We start from the raw sequence: 23661 nt of genomic DNA on the forward strand, positions 1-23661 counted from the left end.
CAGTGTACAGTGCGATGTCAGTGCGCGTTAAAGAACCATATGTAGTCGAAATTTCCGGAGCCCTTCACTGCGGCCTCCCCCAATGAACCAATAAACCAGTAACCCAAGGCATATACTACGTTCACATTTGTTTGCCAACAACCAACGTGGTTTTGCGACCTATGGGTTGCGTGCTCATTCTGAAAGAGCTGGGCTAAGTTCTCCTTTGGAAGAAATTTCATTTTTATTTTATGCCACGGTGCCATCATCTGCATTTGAGGGATCACTGCTGCTAGCCATAGCCGACACCGGGTTTTATTTTGTTTTCACATAATGTTTTCGCATTAAATAAAAAAGCACAGGTTAAATCCTGGCTGCAGCACTCGCATTTCAATGGCGGCAAAATGCTAGAGGTCCGTGTACTGGCGATATCAATGTACGTTAAAGAACCCCAGGTGCTCGAAATTTCCGGAGCCCTTCACTACGGCTTCCATCATAGCCTCAGTCACTTTGGAACGTTAAACTCGCATAACCCGAACCCTACTGCCATGATTTCGGTATCCCAGCTTTTCCACTAGATTCTACTATGTACTTCAAATTCGATAAAAGCAAGCAGGGCATGGTTATCTATTTTTCTTGCTTCGGTGTAGCTCTCAGAAAATATACGTTAAAAGAAGTCCGTATTTTTGCAGGACATTTCACTGAAAGTTTATATAGACAACCAAAGCTCATTTATATTGTGTAGATGCGGAGAAAAGCAAGCCTGCTAGCTGCTTTCGAATAGTCCAAGAGAGTGGTACGGGAAAGAAAATTACGACTCCTTCTTCCGAGTGAAGTGGGAAGAACACACAATTTCAATTTAAAAATAGTTCAAATATGTCCGCTTGCGTCTGTGCTTGCCTTAGTATGTAAATGAGCATTCTCCTTCGCGGCCAGTCATTGGTCACAAGGTGCATTCTCGATGGCGCTCAGTTCTGGTTATCAACTGTGTTACGTTGTAGCAGTCGCGAAGTAATGATATAGCGGCTTTGACATGTCCACGAAAGCACGCACAGCAACTGACCAGACCACCTGTGCAGCAAAATTTTCTCTGTAATTTTCTTGTTTCTTTTGGCGGAGACGTTTTAGGTGTTCAGCGGCTCCACCATGTGGCACGTAGCAGTGTGGCGAAAGGAGCATTCATTGCTGAAGATGCGCAGCTATGCAGAAAGACTGCTGAAGAAGAACTTGCTTTGGGGCTAGTGGGTTCATGATTGAAGTTCAGAATGATGCGAAAGACACACACAGGAAAAATAGGGGATGACACAAAGAGCGCCTACTACCAACTGAGTTTATTGCGGAAACACCCTCTTTTATAAGGCAAGACATATGAACCACGAACCGGAAGCATAAAAAAACACATATTCATGGTTTTAATTCACATTTCGAAACACCATCGGCAGAAAAGAAAAAGCTACCAGAACGAAAAAAAAAACAGAATCTAGAACTACACGTGGCCGTCTAAGAAACGCAGCTCCTGGAGGCAGAGTTTAATCGAGGAAGTGCTAATGCACGAGGACCCAGCTTTCTGTATATGATATGCTTCTATAATCTCTCTTTCAAATCGCTCCCTGCCTCTGCCGATAAACGTTACCTGTTCCAGCATCGGTCCGTAATCTCTGCATTCCCTGCAGTGTTCCGGCAGGGGTTGCCCCTGTCATTGTTTTTAATTGTTCTTCTGTGCTCGCTAGCTCTCTCGTTGAAACACCCATAAACCTGACTGTCCCTCTCGAGTGATTGTATCGGAAAGAGGAACATGGCAATCCCATATCTCACGTTTCCTACAACGCTCTTTGAAGCATCTTTGTGTGGATGACCCTTTCCTTATCCGAAATTCTGACTCCGTTTTGACTGAAATGAAAGCAGGGTTGGACAAGGCATCGTGTGCTTTATCAATAGATGTAGAAAACCTTTATTACTCTGTTCCTCACGATGGCCTCTTTACAGCTATTCGTGAGAAGTTAAACGAGTCTGATGAAGTAGATTTTCAAAACGCCTGCGGCATAACCAGTGAGCACTTCATATCGTTGCTAGAATTTTATCTTCACTCTACTGTCATTGATTTTAACCAGAAGTTTTATTTGCAAAGAGATGGAATATGCATTGGCTCGTCTATTGCCCTATTTTAACCGGCATCTTTTTATAATTTATTGACAAGCGCATTAGTGCTCAGTTGAACGGGACAACTGTTAGACGGGTTTTCCTCTTTGTTGATGATTATTTTATTCTTTTTGAAGGGACCTCTCCTTTTATCTTTGACGATGCTGTTGCTGATGTTCATAACATTTTTAGAGACAGTTCTCAAGGCCTTACCTTTACTTGGGAACTTCCTCAAGAGGGTAAAATCCAGTTCCTGGACATTCTGTTTGATTTCTCTAAAAAAGACCATGTGTGTTGGGTGTACAACCCCCGTTCTAAAAAAAGCCTCATGCCGTTCAGCAGTGCCCACTCCAAATGGAATGGGCACTACTGAACTGGTCCCACTCCCTCAGGACTGACGAAAATCTTGCTGACGCCTTAATACAGTTTGGTGAAACGCGCGGTGTTCCAATATCCAGCTCTGATATTGATGTGATTCATCGCGTACCCGGAAAGGACAAGAAAAAACCAAACGTGATCGTGAGGCTCACATCTCGCTCCGTGCGTAGCAGAATACTACATGCAGTGAAAAAGATCAGTTTGTCTCCGGTGGACTTTGGCTACGAAGGCACAGACACAGTCTATATTAATGAGCACCTCTGTCCTGAGTATAAGGTTTTGCTTGGAAAAGCAATTGCACGAAATCGAGAAAAGGGCTGGAAGTTCACCTGGGTAGCTAATGGAAAGATCCTTGCTAGGAAGGCCGAGAACTCGAACGTGATTCAGATCCGTTCCGAGGCCGACTTAGCTCTGATCTGTTAAACCAAAATCGACAGTAAATCATGGACAGTGTGCAGCTAGCAAACCAATTTATGAAAAAAATGCATGTGCCTCTCTGCTTCATTGCAATGTTCGAAGCTTGAATAAGAACATAGATAATGTCTGCTGTCTAATGGCTGAGCACTCATTTACGTTTGACTTCATAGCCGTTTCAGAAACTTGGCTACATGAAGGGTAATTCCACAATATCCAAGGGTTCAATTTTTTTTCCTGTAGTAGAAAAACTTCTACGAGAGGCGGTGGAGTTGGCCTATGCATAAAAACATCGTTGCATTCCTCCCTTCTTCCTGGGTTGACCAATTCATATTCTGCTGGTTTTGATTTTTTGGTTGTTCAGTGTATGAACCTTACAATTGCTGTCGTATATCGTGCTCCAAATAGCTCTCTATCACTCTTCCTTGACCATTTTGAATCGCTGCTCACGAACTTATCTAATCTAAGAGTCAAAGTATTAATCTGTGGTGATTTAAATATTGATTCTTTAAGTGATAACAGTGTGGTATATACTAACTTATTACACTCATATGGCTTCAGTAATGTAGTTGTAGGCCCTACACGTGTGACTCCTATTTCTTCGACGTCATTGGATCATATACTCTGTAATTTCGACACATCATCTAGTTTGAGCTCCATATATAAAACATACCTTACAGATCATTATCCTGTTCCGATATTTTTTCCTCTCGAACAAGCGGCTCCGGGTAAAACATCTGACCCCCACTGCAGAATCGATGTTATTCAGTTAAGGGAATGTCTTCAAGCGGTAGATTTTAGCTTGATCAACTCAGCTCATGTTAACGACGTATACCAAGAATTTAACGACAGGCTAACCACGGCAGTTTTGCAATCTTCTACACCTCAAATCAAAAGATACTATAGTACGCCTATCTGTCCCTGGATGACACAAGCTATTATGAAACTTATTAAGGAAAAAGATCACTGGCATACCAAATGTAAACAAAAGCGAGGTAATTCATAATACTTAGTAAAGTTTCGGAGAGCAAGAAACTTAGTTACTGCTGCCATAAGGTCCCGCAAGAAAGAGTATTACTCCCAATTAATTTTGAAAAATGCCCACAGTACGAAAGTCACGTGGCAGATCATTAACTTTCTTATTAAACCCGTAGCAAATCGTTTTACTATGCCTGACATAGAAATCTTGGGGATCTCCATTGAAAATCTAGTTACAACGTTCAATGTATATTTTTCCACTACTGGTGCAAGTATAGGAAATACTTGCCCCTGCACTGAGTACCTCCCTCCTCCGCAAAACATTGTAGTGACCTTTGCATACCATGATATTACAGTGGATGAGATTGTATATACAGCTAATCATTTTCCATCAAAATTATCTACTGGATGTGATGGCGTTGCCTCTATTGCGCTGAAGGAATGCATTGATATCTTATGCCAGCCACTTGAAAAAATCTTCAACTTTGCCCTCTATTCCTCCACCTATCCCGATCTGCTTAAGCTAGCTAGAATAGTACCGATTCACAAAAATGGTGACCGTAACCAAGTTGAGAATTACCGCCCAATTTCCATTTTAAGCTGCATAAACACACGTTTTGAAAAACTCGTTGCAAAGAGAGTGAAAATATTTCTCGAGAAAGAAACCTTGCTATGTCCGCAACAACACGGCTTTAGACCAAACAGATCAACTGGTACGGCTGTCATATCGCTAACAAACACGATCAACACTTTCCTAAATGATAATAAAATAGTCTTAGGAATTTTTTTGGACATTAAGAAAGCATTTGACACTGTTGATCACGAAATTGTACTCAAAAAGCTGGTGCATTACGGGTTTAGAGGTATTAGTTTAGAATTCTTCAGAAGTTATCTCAATAATCGGCGGCAAATGATCCAACTTAGTGGTGTAAAATCTGACTTTGAAACAGTTACGGTTGGTGTGCCTCAGGGTTCAGTCCTTGGTCCGATATTTTTTTACCTTGTATATTAATGACCTGCCGCATTTCACACAACACTTCTCTGTTTTTATGTATGCTGACGACACTGCTCTTCTATGTGCTCATGAATCTACAACGGATCTTATTAGCACCGCAAACCGAGAATTGGAAACTTTGTGTAGCTGGTTTATTTCAAATAAGCTTGTTGTAAATGTTAATAAGACAAAATGCATAATATTTAGGGGCTCCAGAAAAACAATACATGAAAACCTGCTTTCCGTGCAATGGCTGGGAACACCTATTGCACTTGTCAATAACATCACTTATCTTGGAATAATTCTAGATGAGAACCTGCACTGGAAGCCATACATTCAGGCGCTTTGTAAAAAGTTAGCTGCAGCATGCTTTGCACTCTACAAATGCCGAGATTATTTTGGCAATGACATACTCTGAACTATTTATTTCTCAATTTTTCAAAGCCAGTTATCATATTGCATTGCATCATGGGGCCACACCTACCAATCTTATTTGGAACCACTTAGGGTCTTGCAAAAATGGGCAATTCGATTCATTTCACATTCAGGATACAACGCCCACACTGCTCCTCTTTTTAAACAGATGGATATACTGCCACTACAATCATTACTTGAATACACGACTGTCTTGACAATACACACATGCCTTACAGACAATTACCCGTTACACTCATCGCTATTCTGTATCCCACCACTATGCACTCGCAACGCCACTCATAGAAATTTGCTTCTTCCGAAAACAAAAAATGTCTATGGAGAAAGAAGGATGGCCCATGTTGGTATTAAGCTGTGGAACAAGCTTCCAAGTGAACTCAAACATTGTAAAACTTTTCCTGTGTCACTGAAGAAATATTATAAACAATGAGTGAAGCCACCGCTTTTTTTTTCTTTTCATGTATTTTTGTGTGTTTGTATCTGTTTGTAAAAGAGGCTTGGTGCTCTGAATATTGTTGCTCTATGTACCCATTTATGTCTTTCTAATTTCATGAGCTTTTATATGAATGTAATTAATTTTTGTTATGCCTGCAATTTTCTTTGAAACTGAATTGCATGGATCCCAACTAGCTTCCAGCTAGGGATCCAGATGTTTTAACAAGCATGCCTTGTATGAATGTTGAGAAATAAAAATTGAATCAATCAATCAATCAATCAATCAAACGCAGCATTGCCATCACGTGCCTACACGCAGCTCTCTCGAAATCCTGCGATCATTGTGTGCAGGCCGGCTTTGACAAGCAGCTAGTGAGACTGGGTAGCGCTGGCTACCCGTATCTGATGATAACAGCGATATGTGAATCTCTGCTACAAAGAATCAAGGTCACTTGTAGCGGTGATACGCAAAGCAAGCAGGAAGACAAGAGGCCTACGGTGGTAATACCGTACATGCATAAGATAGCGCACAATATCAAGAAGGTAGGGGGTCGATATGGTGTAAATGTGTTGTTTTCAGCACCATGCAAGCTTGCAAAAATTTGCTACATGATGAAGAGGCGACCCCGAAGATGCGCTATCAAACATCAGATACGGTTCACTGAATGCAAGTCCGAAGTCGTATATCGCATACCGCTCAGCTGCGCATCCGCTTCCGTCCGCTTCTTTTTCTTCACACTTGGTGAGACGGTGACTTTACAATCACTGTAAACACGGAGACTTGGACATACCTATGCACTGCAATAGTTGTATCCAGTAACGGTGTGTAGCGCAGAGGGAGCTATGAGCACAAGGTGACGGGCTCTTGTGGAGCGGCTGGTACGTGAGCACATCAGAACTAGGTAACGTTTAGGAGATGCTGTCTGCCACTTATAACTGGTTTCAAAATTATTTCTAATCTACTGGCTTCACTTTCATCTCTCCACTCCTGGTTGTCGCGTTCCGCTTCTGAGAGTGAGGACACCAATGAGTTCTCGGGCGCGGTGGCCGGGTTTGGTTCGAAGCGAAATGCAAAAAGACAGCCGTGGGCTCAAGGAAGCCCCTGCACACTAAAGAACACCAGGGGCCGTGTTCTATAAGCTGTCCATTTTGCATAGTCCATTTTGCGCCCACCTGATCCTCCGTTGTTGTTCACTGAGTTTTAACCGCAACTTTCAAGCGACTCTGAAAAGCAGTGGAGCTTTTGTTCATTGGCAACCGGACCTCACCAATGGCTATCATTGACTGAGATATGCAGCCACTGGTGAGGTTCATCGCAGCGTTCGGTCAATAGCTGGTTGCCATTGAGGTCCGACCGCCTTCCACTCAATCGCCAGGTTCCTTCCCACGGACACTTTAAAACCATTGGTTTTAAAGTGTCTGAGCGAGAGATATCTGAGCGAGAGATGAAGGAGGAGCAGACTGACGCGAATTGCAGTTTTAATATGAACAGCTTATTGAATACGGCCACAGGACGGTATAATATTAGTAGGACACCGACGGGACGTAACCATGGGGTAATGAACTTCTTCATTGCAACTTGGTTGTGAGATCACTGATGGTCGCTGGTATTGCGGAATGTGGCCCCGGTGTCGGAAAACAGTAAGACACGTGTCCGATATTACCAAAGCGGTAACACACTGCCCTGCCACGACGACGCTTGGTGTAACTCTCCTCGCAGAGAGAGTTGAAGCAGCCATCGCAGTCTGTCCACTGTTAGCGTAGCGGGAGAAATGGTGCATTCTTGTAGAAACGGCTGATCCTAGCAGTGTCATTGCGATGGGTAGGGTTGTGAATGGACGGGTACGAACAAAAGGAGCGCTGCGCAAGAGCTGCACATAGTGAGCTGCACTAATATAAGCTTCACTCCGCTGTAGAAGACCTTGATTGTGGGAGAGCTTTATCTCCAGTATTGCGCAATTCCTTTTCTTGTAGAAAGAGTCAGTTCTAAAAACGCGAAAACTGACTTTTTAATACCGCAAGAAAAAAATATCGTTGCGAATGAACAACAAAGTAATTGGTCGTATTCGAAGACCGATTATGTAGTATTTTCTACTGCGAATCCTCCAAATTCCCAGTCAGTAGGTGTCTTAGTTTTCCTCAATTTAGTATCAACCCTTTCATTCACGTTCAAGATTCTGCACCACATGTGGATACTATCAAGATACTATCATTATATACTTCCCTTTTGAAAAATAGTTGTAACCTCCCTTCAAAACCTGTGAGCGTTGGCCAAACGCATCCTACCTTATTCTTATTTCCCAGCTATTTCAATCCTATCAAGCTGACTCACCTGCTGTCACTATAAATGCAGAAATACATTTAACAGCTACATTTTCACCTCTCTTTTTGAACAGATTTTTGTCCTTCCGTGTGCCTACAGCGCGTGGAAAGGTATGGGATTAGCATACACGACTTTTATGTGCCAGTATGAATTCTGGCAATGCACCGCGCTACTACCATTACCGCCCCCGTGCGCACCCGGAGCTGCTCCTCCATGCACTTGGTATGCTGGTCGTAGAAGCTTACGCAAAAGAAGTTTCCTCATGTATTGAATATACCATATCATTGAAAGTAAGAAAGTAAAAGAATCACGGACAAAGATGTAGAGACATGGACGACAGGACAAGCGCTGACTTCCCCATGCATTTGCTGGCTTGCAATTGGTGAGACTGGAGCACAACAGCGGTGCTAAAATCAGGCGCTAATTGGTACGTAGCAAAACACTAGGAAGAAAGCAAAGATTTATGCAAAATACGTGCTACGGGATGAATTTTATGTTCCTAACACTGCACATTATCTTCACTACGTGGCTACATGTTTCAGCTTTATGGAGGTTAGCGTCCCAAAGCGACTCAGGAAATGAGGAACGCCCTATTGAAGGGCTCCGGAAATTTCGACCACCCGGGATTCTTTAACGTGCACTGGCATCGCACAGTACACAGACCTATAGAAATTCGCCTCCATCGAAATTTGATTGTCGCGGCCGGGATAAAAACCGCGTCTTTTGATTTCGGACGTGACTAAAGAGAGACTCCTTGAAAGGGGTACAGTTTTTTCACAGCGAGACCGAGATCCGCGGCGTACGTTCCTCGAAAAGTAGCGGACGCCACCTCTTGCACACTCACCATGTTTCGCGCAATGTACTATGTTCATTCTCGCGCTCTGTGCGCATCTGTGCAGGAGTTACGTCGGGCACGACGCGCGGTGGTGAGACGCTGGCAAACACTTCGAAGCGAACTAGGCGTGGTCCTGAATTTGACGAAGCGCCAAGTGAAAGGCGCAGCATGGCCGCCTAGGTCGGAAGGCCGAAATGATTCGCGTTCGATCAAGGCGGCCATGAGTAGCATCTGACCTACAGCGTCAAGAGGCGGCGCAAGTAATGTTGACGCGCTCTTTGTTTGTTGCGCGCAGTATATATGTGCTTGTGACAACGCTGACGTCATGACTCAATTTTAGCTGAGCACCAGGATGTGCACACCGTACGTAGGATAACGGAAGTATTCTTTTGGCCAGAGATTCAAAGTGAAGTTAGAAGATGTGTGAAGTCATGCGACATCTGCCAACGTACAACAGAGAACGGAAGAGTGAGTAGAGTACCTTTGGGAACATGCCCATCATTGACCATCCGTTTTCGAGAGTAGCTGTGCACATTATTGGACCCATTACACCGGAATCCAATATAGCAAATCACTACATGTTCGTTCTAGTGGATATGAAAACGAGGTTCCCGAAGCAGTGCCTTTGAAGATGATTGAAACGGTGCAGGTGGCAGAAGCTTTGCTGCAGGTGTTCTCGCGTTATGGGATGCCAAAGGAGATCCGTAGTGATCATGGATCCAACTTTACGTCTGAAGTTATGGAAGAGGTCGATCGTCTACTGGCTGTTAGGCACTTATTCACTACACCGTATCATTCCATGGCGAATGGTATGGTAGAAAGGTTCAATGGTACCATCAAATCCATGCTGAAGAAGATGTGCCAATAAAAGCCAAATGACTGGGATAGCTATTTGCCCGCACTATCGTACTATCGCCTATCGTAAAGTTCCTCAGGAGAGCCTTGGTTTTTCCCTTTTTAAATGTTGTATGGACGAAGTGTGCGTGGTCCTTTGGCAATCCTCAATGAGACTGGAAGCAACCAACAGCTGGAAAAGGTTTTAAAGATTCGTACAGCTACGTGCTTGAGTTGAGAGAAAGACTGCAAAAGACTAGCAAAATCACGCATCAGAACTTAGAGCAAGCTAAGGAGAGATATAAGAAGATATATGACGAAAACGCAAAAGCGCAGTCATTGAAGCTTGGTGATCAGGTCTTAATACTGCTTTCTATTGAACAGAAGATGTTGATGCAGTGGAAGGGGCCGTTTTTAGTGACACAACGAAGGAATGACACTGACTAGAAACTCCTCGCTAACAACCAGAAGAAATTATTTCGCTTAAACATGCTCAATAAATATGAAGAACAAAGATGTGGGGCAAGAATGGGATGCAGTGTGACTAATGAAGAGACAGATGTAGAGTCTCCCCACGTTTAACACCAGAAAGACAATGGGCTGGGAGAAGGTGTCCATGAATTCCGACTTGCATGGGGAGATCTCGGAGAAAAAAGGACTATTTCAGCAATATTGAGGCATTTTTTAGACCATCCCGGGCTGACTAATGTTAATGTTATCAGTTGTTATCAACTATTGTTATCAGTTGTAGATTGCAACTCTCTACGGATCGATCTGCTAACGTCAAGCAGTATCCTGTGCCGCTTGCTGTAGTAGGCACAATAGAGAAGGAGGTAAAAGGAATATTTGAACTTAGCGTGGTTGACAGATTGAATTCACTGGATAACGTTCCTCTAGTGGTTGTGAAGGAACCGGACGGTTCAAGCCGACCTTGTGTTGACTTTCAGCGCTTGAACCATGTTTTGGTAGCTGAAGCCGAACCTATTCTGAGACTTGATGTTGTCTTCGCTAAAGGCGGAAATAAGAAAGCTGCATCTAACTGACGGCTATTGGCATGTACCCATGAAGGAGCCTTCAATGAAAACGCTGCGTTCTCTTGCGGGATGGGACTGTACATTTCAAGCTCGTGACTTTTGTTTCGAAAACTGCAGCATCTGTGTTTACAAAGCTAATGAGGAAGGGGCTGCCAGGACTTGAGAATGTCGAAGATTGTATCGACGACATCTTAGTGGCGGCTCAGTCGTGGCCCGAGCACTTGGAAATTTTATAAAAACGTTTTGAAGGAAACCGGATGGCTAGCCGAAATATTAAGCAAAACAAATGCCAGATAGGGTTTGAAGCTGTGGCATTTCTGGACCATACCACTGGACTGGGTCACGTTGCTGCTAAGGAAAATATCATGGACAAAATCCAGGCAGCTCAGCCGCCGAGAACTGAAGAAGGAAGTACAATCGTTACTCGGGTTGGCTGGTTTTTATAGAGCGTGCATATCTAATTACGCAGACGTTGCATAACCGTTAGTGCCATTAAGAAGAAAAAGGAGCTAGTATTAAGGTAGAATGGACGACTGCGCATGAACAAGCTTTCTTAAGGTTAAAACAACATATGATGCAACCACCGCTGTTGCTGGCTCCAGATGTAGAAAAAACATTTGTTTAGCGGACAGATGCTTCAGACAGAGCTCTCGGAGCTGTGTTGTTGCAGGAAGAAGATGTGTTTTGCATCCAATGTCTTATTCCAGTAAGAAGCTAAATAAAGGAGAACAGAATTACTCCACTGCAGAAAAAGAGTGTCTTGCTTTGGTATGGGTGGTGAGACATTTCAATCTATATTTGCATGGGAAACCGTTCCGAGTGCAGACTGGTCACCAGCCGCTGAAATATTTGAATAAAAGTAAGATGACGAATCGCAAGGTGACGTGATAGTCGGGTACTACAGGGGTATGATTTTAGAATCGAGTTCATTAAAGGAAGAGAAAATGTTGGTGCAGATTTTATGAGAAGAATGTTGGACGACAAGGTGCCGAAAACAACAGCTGAGAGGTTGAGTACGACTAGCGAATATGGCTGTTTTTTTCTAGCTCGGGTTACTTTGGGTTTCGTGCTTGCATTAACATTTTGTATGCTGCTGCTTAAGATGTGATGGGTGGCCAGTGTATGGAAGAAAGTGACATTTGTTCTTATATGGTGCCTTAATGCGGTTGTCAGTGCAACAGTTGAGGTAGTGAAAACGTTGGTGAACCTGTGTTATTTTGATGAGTTCTTTATGAAGTGTGGTGTGTGGTGGTGGTTTCGTGTGCTTCAAGGATAGTTGAAAGCAGTTTTTTGGAGAAAAAAGTCTTAAACAAGGGAGCCATTGTCACGAAGGAAAAAGAAAAGAGGGATAAGTAAAAGAGATGTACGTAAGGAAAGCCACGTTGTTTGGCATGTGACGCTTAGAGAAAAAGAAGAGGGAAGAAAAGAGAGTGGAGTGGTATTTTTCGAAGAGATGGAGAAGACGGCGACGAAACCTAAAATGAGGCAGAGGGAGAAGAAAATGAAGTGAACGTATAAAAGGTGGGGTGGCGACTTTATATATATAGAGTATCTGATCTCGCTTCGGCGAGCGCGGCTTGTTGCTGCGACGCGCGTCTCTTCTTGCCTTTTTCTCTTTCCTCTGATCTCTTACCTCTCCTCTATCTGCACGTTGGCAGCGGTGGTGGCTTGGCTAGAGCCAGTAGCAGGCCCGTGCAATTTCCTTTTCATCCTTCTCTCAGTCACAACAACAACAACAACAGGAGGAGGAAGCGAGCGCGGCTTCGGCCGCTTATCTGTTTTTTCAGCCAGCGTCCGCTTCGGCGGACGGGGTTGTTGCTGCGACGCGCTTCCTATCTTTTCTTTTTTTTTTTCCTCTAATCTCTTAACTCTCCTCTATCTGCACGTGGCAGCGGTCGTGGCTCGGCAAGAGCCAGTAGGCAGGCCCTTGCATTTTCCTTTCATCCTGCTCTCAGTCGCAACAACAACGGGAGGAGGAAAGTAAAAGGTGCGGGCATTAGCGCAGGGCTGTCAGCTGCCGCAAGAGGCATTCGTTCGTGAGGCCTACAGATCAGGCGTGGTCCCACCGACTGATTACCCGGTCCCGTGGAACACGACGCTGACCCCGTCTTCGGAATGTGGGCCCTGTGTCAACGCTTCCGGAACGACGACTCAGCCAGCGGTTGGTGTTGTCTGCTAGACCTCATCACCGGTACGATGACGTTCCAACGCTGACATCCAGATAAGGTGACGTAGCTCCACCGACTCTCTTCACCTGATCCTCCTCAACATTAAAAGAGTAGAAATCTGAGGTAGTTGGTTCATACTTCTGCGTGGGTGCAGCAGGAACAACTAAACGCGGACGCAGAAAGAAACACACAGAACGTGGACGAAGGTTATTGCCAACTAAAAATTTAATGGAAAACCTGCGCCTTTTGTTTCCTTGTCAAAATTATCTTGCTTTCATCTCCCGTCGGGCTCATTGAAGAAAGAAATTTCTTTACTTGATAGATTTATTGAGGGTGCGCTGACGCGCTGCTGTCCTGTTCCCCGTATCGCCCATGATTCAAGGATTTTACGTGGTACTTGGTCTGCATATCTTTCCATGACTTGCACTTACAGCAACTTGGGCCCGCATTTGCGGGCTTTTTCCTTCTTTTTGCCTTTTTTGTTTATTTTACAATCTCTGCAATGCAAGACTAGACTGCTGCTTCGGGTACCTTACAGCGATTATGCATGCTCTCTTATCCTATCATTAAGGTACCTTCCCGTCTGCCCTATATATGTTGGCCACCGGCCAGAAGGATACTATAAACCATACCTTTAGCACACTTGCTGTGTCTTGTTCGGTGTGCGATCTGGCATTGCTGCTTCTTTGGCCTGTTGACTCGAGCACACATTCTAATTGCGTTGCTCGGTGTAGTGCATACCACCCGGACCCCGTGGCTCTTGCCAATCTTCATGAGGTTGTGGGTCAATCTATGAACGTACAGAACTACTGGTAATTTTTGCCTTCTATTGGTTTCTTCAGGTCCAGTTTTTCTTCCTTGCATCCTTTTACGTGTCGCAACAAGCCTTCGGCTACGCTGCTCCTCAACACTCCCCTCGTGGAACTGCGGCCTCTCTTGAAACAGGGTGCCAGCTGCGCTTTTGTCTGTACTCACCGCCCGAGATAGCGTGCGAACCACCCGAATTTGGTAGCAAGCCTGTCTGCGCGTAACTTCGTGGTTTACACGTGACGACCATTAGTGCGGTATGACTACACATACACCTTATTTTGGTGTATGTGTAGTGCGCTGTTTTGCTTGTTGTTGAGTCATGTATAAAGTATTGCGTCTTGAGTTTCCCCTTCTAAGCCCTTTCTCTGCTTCGAGGCTCGCATGTACACAGAGCGCTTACCATTTAACATCGTAGGCACACTTTTGTGTGACAATTTGTGACATACCTTCACTTCTACCGTCGTTGCGGGAACGCCAACGTCAGTTCCGGCTTCCACCTTCCCGGTCTTGGGCTGACAAAGAATGGGGCCACAAGACTCGGTCATGCCGTAGACATTCTGCAGGCGCTCGATGCCGACAAAAGCTTTGCAAGCTGCCTCGGCCACGGACTTTGAGAGCGTGCTTCCAGACACTGCTATGGCCCGCATACTTGGCAGACCTCTGCCTGTACGCTGCATCTCGCGCACCACACCTTGCAGCTGGGGTGGGAAAAATACTGCCGCTGTTGCCTGCATGGAAGCGAAACACATAGGAAGAACTATGTACTGACTGAGCTCGAGTTAGCAGTAACATCCTAGTAGACATATTAAGCAGCACGTGTTATCTACTAAAAATGCACATAGAGAAAAATTTATTAGTGAAATATACCAGAACAATGACTCGGCAGACAAATGACCTGATGTGCAGTCATCAGCATATGGTCATCAGATCGTGGCGTGCAAGCCTACTGGTGCGAATCTTGTTAAGTCGCGTTGAGTTAGGAGAGTGGTGTAAGGTACTCCTTTCGAATTATTTTATAGAGAACCTGCTTACGGACGTTGGCTCTGTGAAAGATCTTGAAAAATGAACTACAGGGCACTGCTAAACGAGTCAAAGAAAACAGAGGCAACACAAGCGCTAACAAAAAGTTTGTTGCAGCTCGTTAACGAGCTTTTTTTACACGCAGTTATCATAATTCCATGTAAAAGAAGCATGCATGCTGGAACATCCTGCACTTATCTTTACCCCGATAGCCCCACCATGTCAATCTGCATATTTGCGAGGGAAACATACGGCTCAATGACGCACATTCCTGCATCTTCAACAGATGTCAGAAACACTTTAAAGATTTCTTGTTCCTTGCTGCTGCTACTTCAACCAGATATTTGTTTTCCAAGCAAACCCCTGAAATTGCGTTTTACTCAAAGCATTGCGACTTTGGTTGTTAAAGTTCGGTAGTATTCCTTTATTTATTCTATCATTCTTTTTGCCTCTGAAGCTAAAATTAGGAGGATGTGCGTTCTGACACCACCACCGGCAGGATGTGGTAGTTTTTTCTCGCACTTCATCTTTCAGTCATAATTACACTATTGATATCCCACTGATCAACACCACAACTGAAAAGGATTGGAACATGCCCCTCTGCTTACCTAGTTTTCAGTGATTGATGGCTAGATTGTTTTGTTTGTCGCCATGAGCCCCTTATGATGCTACTCTTTTTTACTGCACTACTCCCTTAGCTTCAATATAGCTTCGGTTCCGTCTGTCTTGGTGCCATAGGTAGCATAAGAGGATTCTCGGAGAGCTTACAACTTCACCGTTCTGTCGCATTCCACGTAACACTTGCGGTAATATAGGCCATTATACAACCGCCGCAAATGTTTGTGTTATTCATTGTTATCATCTCTGTAACTTTCATCGCTTCTCTGCTAGTCGTTTATTATCTTTTCCTTCCTTTTCTTCCTTTTTTTTTCTCTGAGTCCATCAATGTAAAAACCGAAGGCTGTGAGGAGCAGCTCATAATAAATAAATAACTTTTTTGTCATCCCGATAGTACCCTTGCTTCAGAGTCCTTTGAAAGCTTCAAAGCCGCTGGCGGTGCACGCCATATCCTTATTTTGGAGTGTGCTTTGAAACGTAGTCGAACACGCAAGCACAATTTCATGAGACATATTCAGCGTTGATATTTCGCATACACGAACCATTTACACTATCACCATCAACACCATCAGCCTGACTATGCCCAATGCTGAGCAAAGGCTTCCACCATGTCTCTCCAATTAACCATGTCATTCGTCAACTGCGGCCAGCATGTCCCCGCAAACTTGTTAATCTGACGCGCCTACCTAACTTTCGGCCGCCCGCTGCTACATTTGCATTTTCTTCTAATCCACTCCGTTACCCTAACGAACCAGCGATTGTCTTGAATTTGCATTCCATAACCTACCCAAGCCCTTTTCTTCCTCTTTCTTCATTTATGGGGGCTTAACGTCCCAAGGCGACTCGGGCTATGGGGGACGCATTTCTTACTCTTTATTTAGACTAGGATGTCATTAACCCGCCTTGTTTGTCTTACCCACTGAGCCCTGTTCCGGTTACACCTATTACTAACAATACACCTATCATTTTTCTTACACTGCAACACTGCTCATTTAGGCAAGTTACGTTGTTTGAGGCGAGCGACCGTTGAAGGACCACGAAAAGTGCCTGGCGAGCTGGTGCATATGTTTTCTTGCTTCTTTAAATCCAACATATGTCTTCTAAGCAGTTCTTCTTAGACGTCATTGAAACGACGCCCACCATGGCAAGGCGCAGTCTTAGTAAGGGACAAAGCTTGCAGCGCTATAGGCGTATCGCCGCCAGCAAATTTGCCGCGAATACTTATGTACAATCACCCGCCAATTTGGCACGGACGTTGAGGCACATGATTTGACAATATGTTTTGCTGGGCAAGTTGGAAGTGATTCATATTGTGGACCAGCGCGAAATGGACAAGGGACCAAGGAAAGAGAACACGACAAGGGCGCTGTCTAGCAACTGAATGTTATTTAAAAACCACGTGAAATGTATAGCGAACGAAACAAAAACAACAAACAAAAATCAGAACCGCATCGAAGATTACACAGCGGATGTCCGACAGTTATCGAGGAAGGATATCTCGTTACTCTGCAACGCCACGGATGGGTTCGCAACACACGTGTCAGTGTTCTTGGCAATGCAATATGCCTCAAAGATGTCCCTTCCTGCCTGATTGCTGCTGTAGTACTGGATATCAGTATTATGCAAGTCAGGCAGGCAAGGGACGTCATTTTGATCTTTGCATCTGCGGCAATGCTGCACTAGGTTGGATGACGGGGACTTCTTTATGTCGAGCGAATTCTCGTGCTCTTTCAGCCGGATGTTAATGCACCTTCCCATCTGGCCATAATAAACCTTTCCGCGAGACAAAGGAACCCTTTAATAGACGGCTTTTCTGCAGTCCATGAACTTTTCACCGTGTGACACCGTGCACTGACGAAAATCCTTCCTGGAAGATGCTGGCTCCAGCTTCTTGTGCACTGCTGCGCACACCTTGCCAATTTTATGTTCGGCAAAGAACACTACCTGCACATTTTGTCGCGCAGCGATCTTCTTCAGCCGATGTGATACACCGTGTAGATATGGGATGCACACGACCTTCCCTCGTTCCTCTTCCTGCTCTCCCGGAGGGTGAGGTGCCGCCTTTTTCTTCAGCTTGTGCAACAATCGTTCTGCTAGCTGTGCAAGGTTCCTTTCTTGATAGCCTGCTTCACGAAGTCTGGCCACCTGCTTAAGGACACCTTCCTCGATCCGGTGATGACATGACATCTCCAGGGCTGACGACAGGCATGACAACCCTATCCCGTCCTTCACCAGTCTGGAATGTTGCGAACTGTAGGAGAGAAGTGGCTTTCCGTACTTTGGTGAATACATCCAACACACATGATGGTTGGCCAGCCTCAACTGAAGGTCTAAAAATTGTAAACACCCATCTTTTGGCAACTCAAAACTGAAGTTCAGCCCTTGCCCTCTTTCCTTAAATGTCTTTAGTACGTCGGGCGCCGTCCTGATGCTGCTCGGCCCCCTGATTAGCACAAGGTAGTCGTCAACATACTTGAAAACAGCTGCGGTGAACTCTTCCAAATCCGCTTTCAGAGACCTATCTATCTTCGAGAGAAATAAGTCACTAAGGATAGGTGCAATCCGAGAACCGATGCACACTCCGGATTTTTGTACGAAGACCTTGTTATCCCAAGAGACGACAGTGGAAGAGAGATACGACGAAAGAAGCTCTTGGAAGCACCCCACAGAAATGCCACGATCATTCCTGAATGAGACTTCATTGTTTAGCTCGATGATGCACTCTTGGATGCACTATTGATTCTATTTCCAAGCTCAGCATCAGTAGTGAAGTGTTTGACAAATCAGAATCCCGGACAGTGTTCAGCTCTTAGTATAGACGTCGAGGTACTGTTCTATTCCCTGCCGCACGAGAACCTTATAAAGTGCGTCCAAGAGTGCATCATCGAGCAAAACGATGAAGACTCATTCAGGAATGCTGGCGGCATTTCAGCGGCATTTCAGCGGACCGACGCCGGTCTCGGCGCCGTACTCGTCCAACACCAGGGTGGCGTGGAATGTGTCATCGCGTCTGCAAGCCCCACGTTTTCTCCTGCTGAAACAAACTATTCGACCTCAGAAAAGGAAAGACTCGCGGTTGTGTGGACAACCATGAAATTTCGACCTTATTTCTACGGCCGGCCGTTCAAAATAGTTACCGACCACCATTCTTTATGCTGGCTGGCCAATCTTCGCGACCCATCGGGGCGCCTAGCCCGATGGAGCCTCCTCCTCCAAGAATTTTAAACTATTGTGCACAAATCTGGCCAGACGCACGAAGACGCTGACGCACTCTCTCGCGCACCCGTCGGGTTAGCCGATGATAGCACAGAGGACGAGAGTGGTTTTATTGGAGTTGTTAGCGACTTAGACTTAATGACCCGACAGCGAGCTGACCCAGACCTGAGACCTATCATTGATTATCTGGAGGGCCGAGCTTCTGACGTACGACGACAATTTTCTAGGAACCTGCCGGACTTCTGCCTCCGGAACGGCATTTTGTTTAAGAACTCTAGCACTGTTGACCGAGCGCACCTCCTCGTCGTTCCGGCAGACCTCCGTGCTGATATCCTTCTTGCTTGTCACGATGAGCCTACCTCCTGCCACTTGGGTTTTGCCGGCACACTTGCACGCGTGCGGCAGGCGCATTATTGTCCCAAACTTTCGCACGCCGTCCAACGTTACGTGAGAGGCTGCCGCGAATGCCAACGTCGTAAGGCGCCTCCTCTCAAGCCAGCGGGTTTGCTCCAACCTATTGAACCGCCTCGGTCGCCATTTGATCAAGTCGGCATCGATCTTCTGGCCCCATTCCCTGTGCCATCGGCCGGTTATAAATGGATCATAGTCGCGACCGACTATTTAACAAGATATGCGGAAACTAAGGCGGTACAGCGCTGCACGTCATCTGAAATCGCCCAGTTTTGTATGCAACAAATCGTGCTGCGTCATGGCGCACCGTCCCACGTAATCACTGATCGTGGTACGGCGTTTACGGCACAGCTCATGCGCGACGTGTTCGAGCTCAGTAACACGAGCCATCGCAGAACCGCTGCCTATCACCCACAGACGAACAGGGTCACAGAGAGACCCAACCGAACGATCGCCGACATGATCGCAATGTACATAGGCTCGCAGCACAAAACCTGAGATAAGATTTTCCCGTACGTCACATGCGCCTACAACACGGCCACCCAGGAGACGACCCGCTTTACACCATTTCGTCTGGTCTACGGGCGTGACGTTCAGACGATTCTGGATGCAATGCTTCCATGCTGCACTGATGACCACCCACTCACGCCAGACGCCGACCAGTTCGCTCAGCGTGCCGAGGAAGCACGTCAACTTGCCCGTATTCACATTCAGCAGCAGCAGAGCACGGATGCACTCCGCTACAACCTCCGTCATCGGCACGTCGAATACCATCCCGGTGACCAAGTTTGGGTGTGGACCCCGGTACGCCGCCCAGGCTTGTCTGAAAAACTGATGTGCCATTACTTTGGACCTTACAGAGTTTTGCGCCGCGTCACAGAAGTGACCTACGGAGTTCTTCCTGACGGGACTGTGCAGCCTCACCGTCGCCCACCCCGCTCTGAGGTTGTGCACGTAGTCCGCATGAAACCGTACTTCACGCGGTAATGGACAGTACGCTCAGTGTTCCGCTGGTTGTCGCGTGGGACACCTTCGCCCACCTCCCTTGTACATTTTTCTGTGCTTGTGCTGTTGTTTTTTTCCCTTCCATTGCTCGTGCTCCAGCCCCGCTTTTATATTTTTCTTTCTTTTTGGAGGGGGAGTAACGCCACATGGTGTTCTCAGGTGGCGCATGAAAGAGAATACGTTGAAGTGTCTCGCGCTGGCTGGCTGCCGTATTCTGCTGGTTAGCGAGTGGTCGCCCTATCTTCTGTGACAATATCAAGGGTCGCTTGGGTGCTCCGTGTCTGAAAAGCTTGGAAACATTCATTGAAATCCCTGTGGTGTCCAGATCTTCTGGACGCAGGACACCACTCTACAACGGGCAATGATGGAGTAAAACCCAGCTGCTCGAGCTCTGCTCCTCCGACCATCTGGCACGAAGCCTCTCTCTGACACCATTCATAGCCTCTCACCGTTACTAAATTGGCAGAAATTACGAAAAACCATATTCTCTTCCTCACAAATACCAAGCCACTACAAACTAAACGTCTGCCCAATCCTTACTTATTGAGTACATGGCACACACATTTCCCACTAGGCGCACTATTTTATACAGTATGGGGATGTTACGCGAACAAGAGAATGTTGAGCGAGCAAGTGAACAGGGGAACAATCCTGACCTGACATATGAACGCTGGGAGGGAACTCTTAGCCACAGTCGCCTCGACCAGAAATCATTGGTTGAGAGGGGCCGGAGTATTACGGCGACAAATGAGTTCGCCTACTGAACCCACCTAGTATTTATGCTGCTACTAATAAATGTTGTTCTTCCTCTTCCTTCTTGGCGTTTTAGGGCATAGGCCTTACTGGCACATTGAGCGAAAACCTGTGTGAGTTAACACTCGATGGTACCATTAAGTGATGGCGTCCTCATGCAATGTGACAAGTGGGGGAAAAATTATAGATTGGCCGCCGCGCGATTTGTTCGGGACAGTCTGGAAAACACATTTTGCACCGGTGCCAGGGCCTGCTATCTCATAGCAGTGATGCAACGCTGAAACAGCTAAAAAGGTAGGAGGGGTCCCAGGGATCTATGAGGGTTAAGTAGAGTAGGACCTATTCTGCATATATGGATTCAACCTATTTTATATCACGTCATACCCTTAAGGCGGGGCGCGGGTCCCGGCACAGCGGCGACTGTTTTCACGAAGTTAGCGCGCATATCACAAGGGGTACGGTAGCGTTGCTGCAGCAGTTACGTAGAACTAAGTCGAGGTAGAAATGCCAGCTGCGTGGCATTGGGTTACATCAAGCCGCAACGCGCGGCGATTGCGGCACAAAGTGAGCGGGTGGACTTGCGCCTTCAGACGCGTAAGCAGTCTGAAGTGTATCTGTCACTTACCTTGTACTTATCGATGGCCTCCATGATACCATGCGGGTCCATCATGGCCGGCGCCACAGCACACGTGGCGCCGTCCAGCAGGGCTAATACGGTGTACAGCATCCCGCTCTGGTGCGTGATTGGGGTGTGGCCCAGAAGCACGTCACCCTCTCCCCAGGCCGCATGCACCCTGCAAAGTAGAAACCCACGGCTATGTGGAAATCTGGCGTACATTCTTGCTGAACATGTTTTATTAGTACGAAAGCACAATTCTGATTGGTAAACCGCGAGCAGAGTTCCTGCTATGTTAGCGGGTTTGTGATTTTAGTGGCTTTTCGGTGTTGGTTGGTTTCTACCAAGTTAAATAAATAAATAAATAAATAAAAATAAATGAAATAAATATGCCCGACTGGAATTCGAGCCCGTGACGGTGCGAGTTCATCAGCTTTGCTGCCTACTACAAATAATCCATAGGCTATCAGCGCAGCCGAACACACCTCGTGTTAAACTGCAAACCACTCTCGTGCTGCGCATTTCCCATCGTGTCCTTCAACTAATACTACTATAATAATATTATAATGTACCGTAACAGCCCCGCTCGCTTACTCAATGTGACGAACTATGTATGTAAAAGAAGGCGATGATCCATAGTTTTGAAGCTCGCCTGCAACCCGAATGCTTTGCCTGACACTTTTTGGGCATTACAAAGCAACTTAGGCTATGCTGGCCCACAACCCCCTTTTGCATTTGGTGGAGGCTGCTGTACGTCCTCCCTCTAATCCTGGAGCTTCCTAGCTGCACCTAGCTCCGCTGTCCGTTATGCTCGAAATCACCAGCCATACAGCCCCAATCTAACGCTATGACGTGCTCAAGAATCTGGGGCTTCTACTTGCTGTTCCGGGGCGCTCGACGAGTTGCTTCCTGCGCCGTTGGTTTTCAGTTTTGTTTCTGACCCGGCCTCACTGGTTCTTGAAATCAAGGACTTCATAAGGGAGGAGTTGGCCCGCCAACTATCGCTCCTGCCTATGTCTGGCGCCATCCCTCCATCCCACGCTTGCACGCAGCACCCAGGAGCATGTGGCGCCGTTTTCCACTCCAGCCCTCGGCTTCCTTGACTGCTCCTCTCACATGCGCCCACGCTGCCATGCATCTGCCATGCATCTGTCGTGCCGCTTCCACCTCCTCCGGCACCTATCCGTCGTAACCCGCCGCATCCCCGCGCCGTCAGGAAACCATGGAGCACCCAGCAGAACCACCCTATATGTCATGCCTGTCGCTTGCCGGGCCACGTCTCACTGCTTTGTCGGCAACATGCGACGAGTTTCCGGGAAGGGACACGCCTAATCCGCTACGTCCCAATTCCTCCTTCGCGGCCCATTTTCCTTGGCCCCACTGCGGTCTCCTTCCATCTGGACTGCTTCTCCTACTCCTCACGCCGGTCGCATTCTCCCCGTCGCCGTCCTCTCCTGCCCATGCGCTACAGCTCTCCTTCGCGCCAGGAGGAAAAACTACCAGTCCCAGTCCCGGAGACATGAACTGCGCTTCTATCGAGCTGTCCGAGTACTCCGTATTGCCCCGCCAGTTGTCGAAGTGTTTGTAGAAGGCATCGCCGTTCCTACCCTTGTGGACACGCGTGGCGCTGCTGTATCAATTACTAGCGCCACCCTTTTCCGGAGACTAAGTGAAGTGACGACGTCTGTATCGAACTGTTCCTTCCGCACTGCAAGCTCGGACCTCATTCAGTCTCTGGCGGCGCGCAAAGCTCTGCCTGTTATCCAGAATTTTTTGTAAATTACACAGTTATTCTTGACCTCTCGCTGTTCTCTGATGTCATTCGAGTTGCGACTTTGTCATCCTTCTTCATGCGACAAACGACTGTGCCCATTCCAGCATTCAATTGTCGCCGCTCAGTGCCGCCTTGCCTCGCGACACCTCTCCCCGAGCAGGTAAAATGTTAGTGGCTAGAGATACTGACACCCCTGAATTTTCTACAGCCGTGGACCTCCTCTCTTCCACTTGCGATTCTGATTCGACTGCCCTCTTAACTCCGACAGAAGCTGCTGCCCGCCGCCACCGCTTCCATCTTCCGCTGGCTCTTCTGACTGCCTGCGATAGCCGCAATGCCTGGCTGGGACATGCCGAATTACTCGGCCACGTTCTTATATATTCCGTCGCTGAAAACCCTGACCCTCTCCAGTTCGATGCCACCGATTCGCCTGGTGCTGCGCCAAACCAAGACACCTTTTCAATTTGTTCTTGTTCTATCGATGCCAGCCTT

At 46.5% G+C, this 23661-nt stretch overlaps 1 protein-coding gene across 1 annotated transcript in view; it reads right to left on the bottom strand.

The window, feature by feature from the left end:
• LOC149369543 (uncharacterized) overlaps positions 1-23661 on the bottom strand; it is an 88384-nt gene that overhangs the window by 11397 nt on the left and 53326 nt on the right. The window contains exons 5-6 of the mRNA XM_089575893.1: positions 21405-21573; positions 14203-14484 (exon numbers count right to left, since the gene is read on the bottom strand). Of these exons, the coding sequence (XP_089432019.1) occupies positions 14203-14484; positions 21405-21573 (451 nt within the window). The remainder of the gene's footprint in view (positions 1-14202; positions 14485-21404; positions 21574-23661) is intronic.

Source organism: Amblyomma mixtum, chromosome 1 (assembly GCF_055824585.1).
Source record: "Amblyomma mixtum isolate Tamu chromosome 1, ASM5582458v1, whole genome shotgun sequence".
NCBI classification, from domain to species: domain Eukaryota; kingdom Metazoa; phylum Arthropoda; class Arachnida; order Ixodida; family Ixodidae; genus Amblyomma; species Amblyomma mixtum.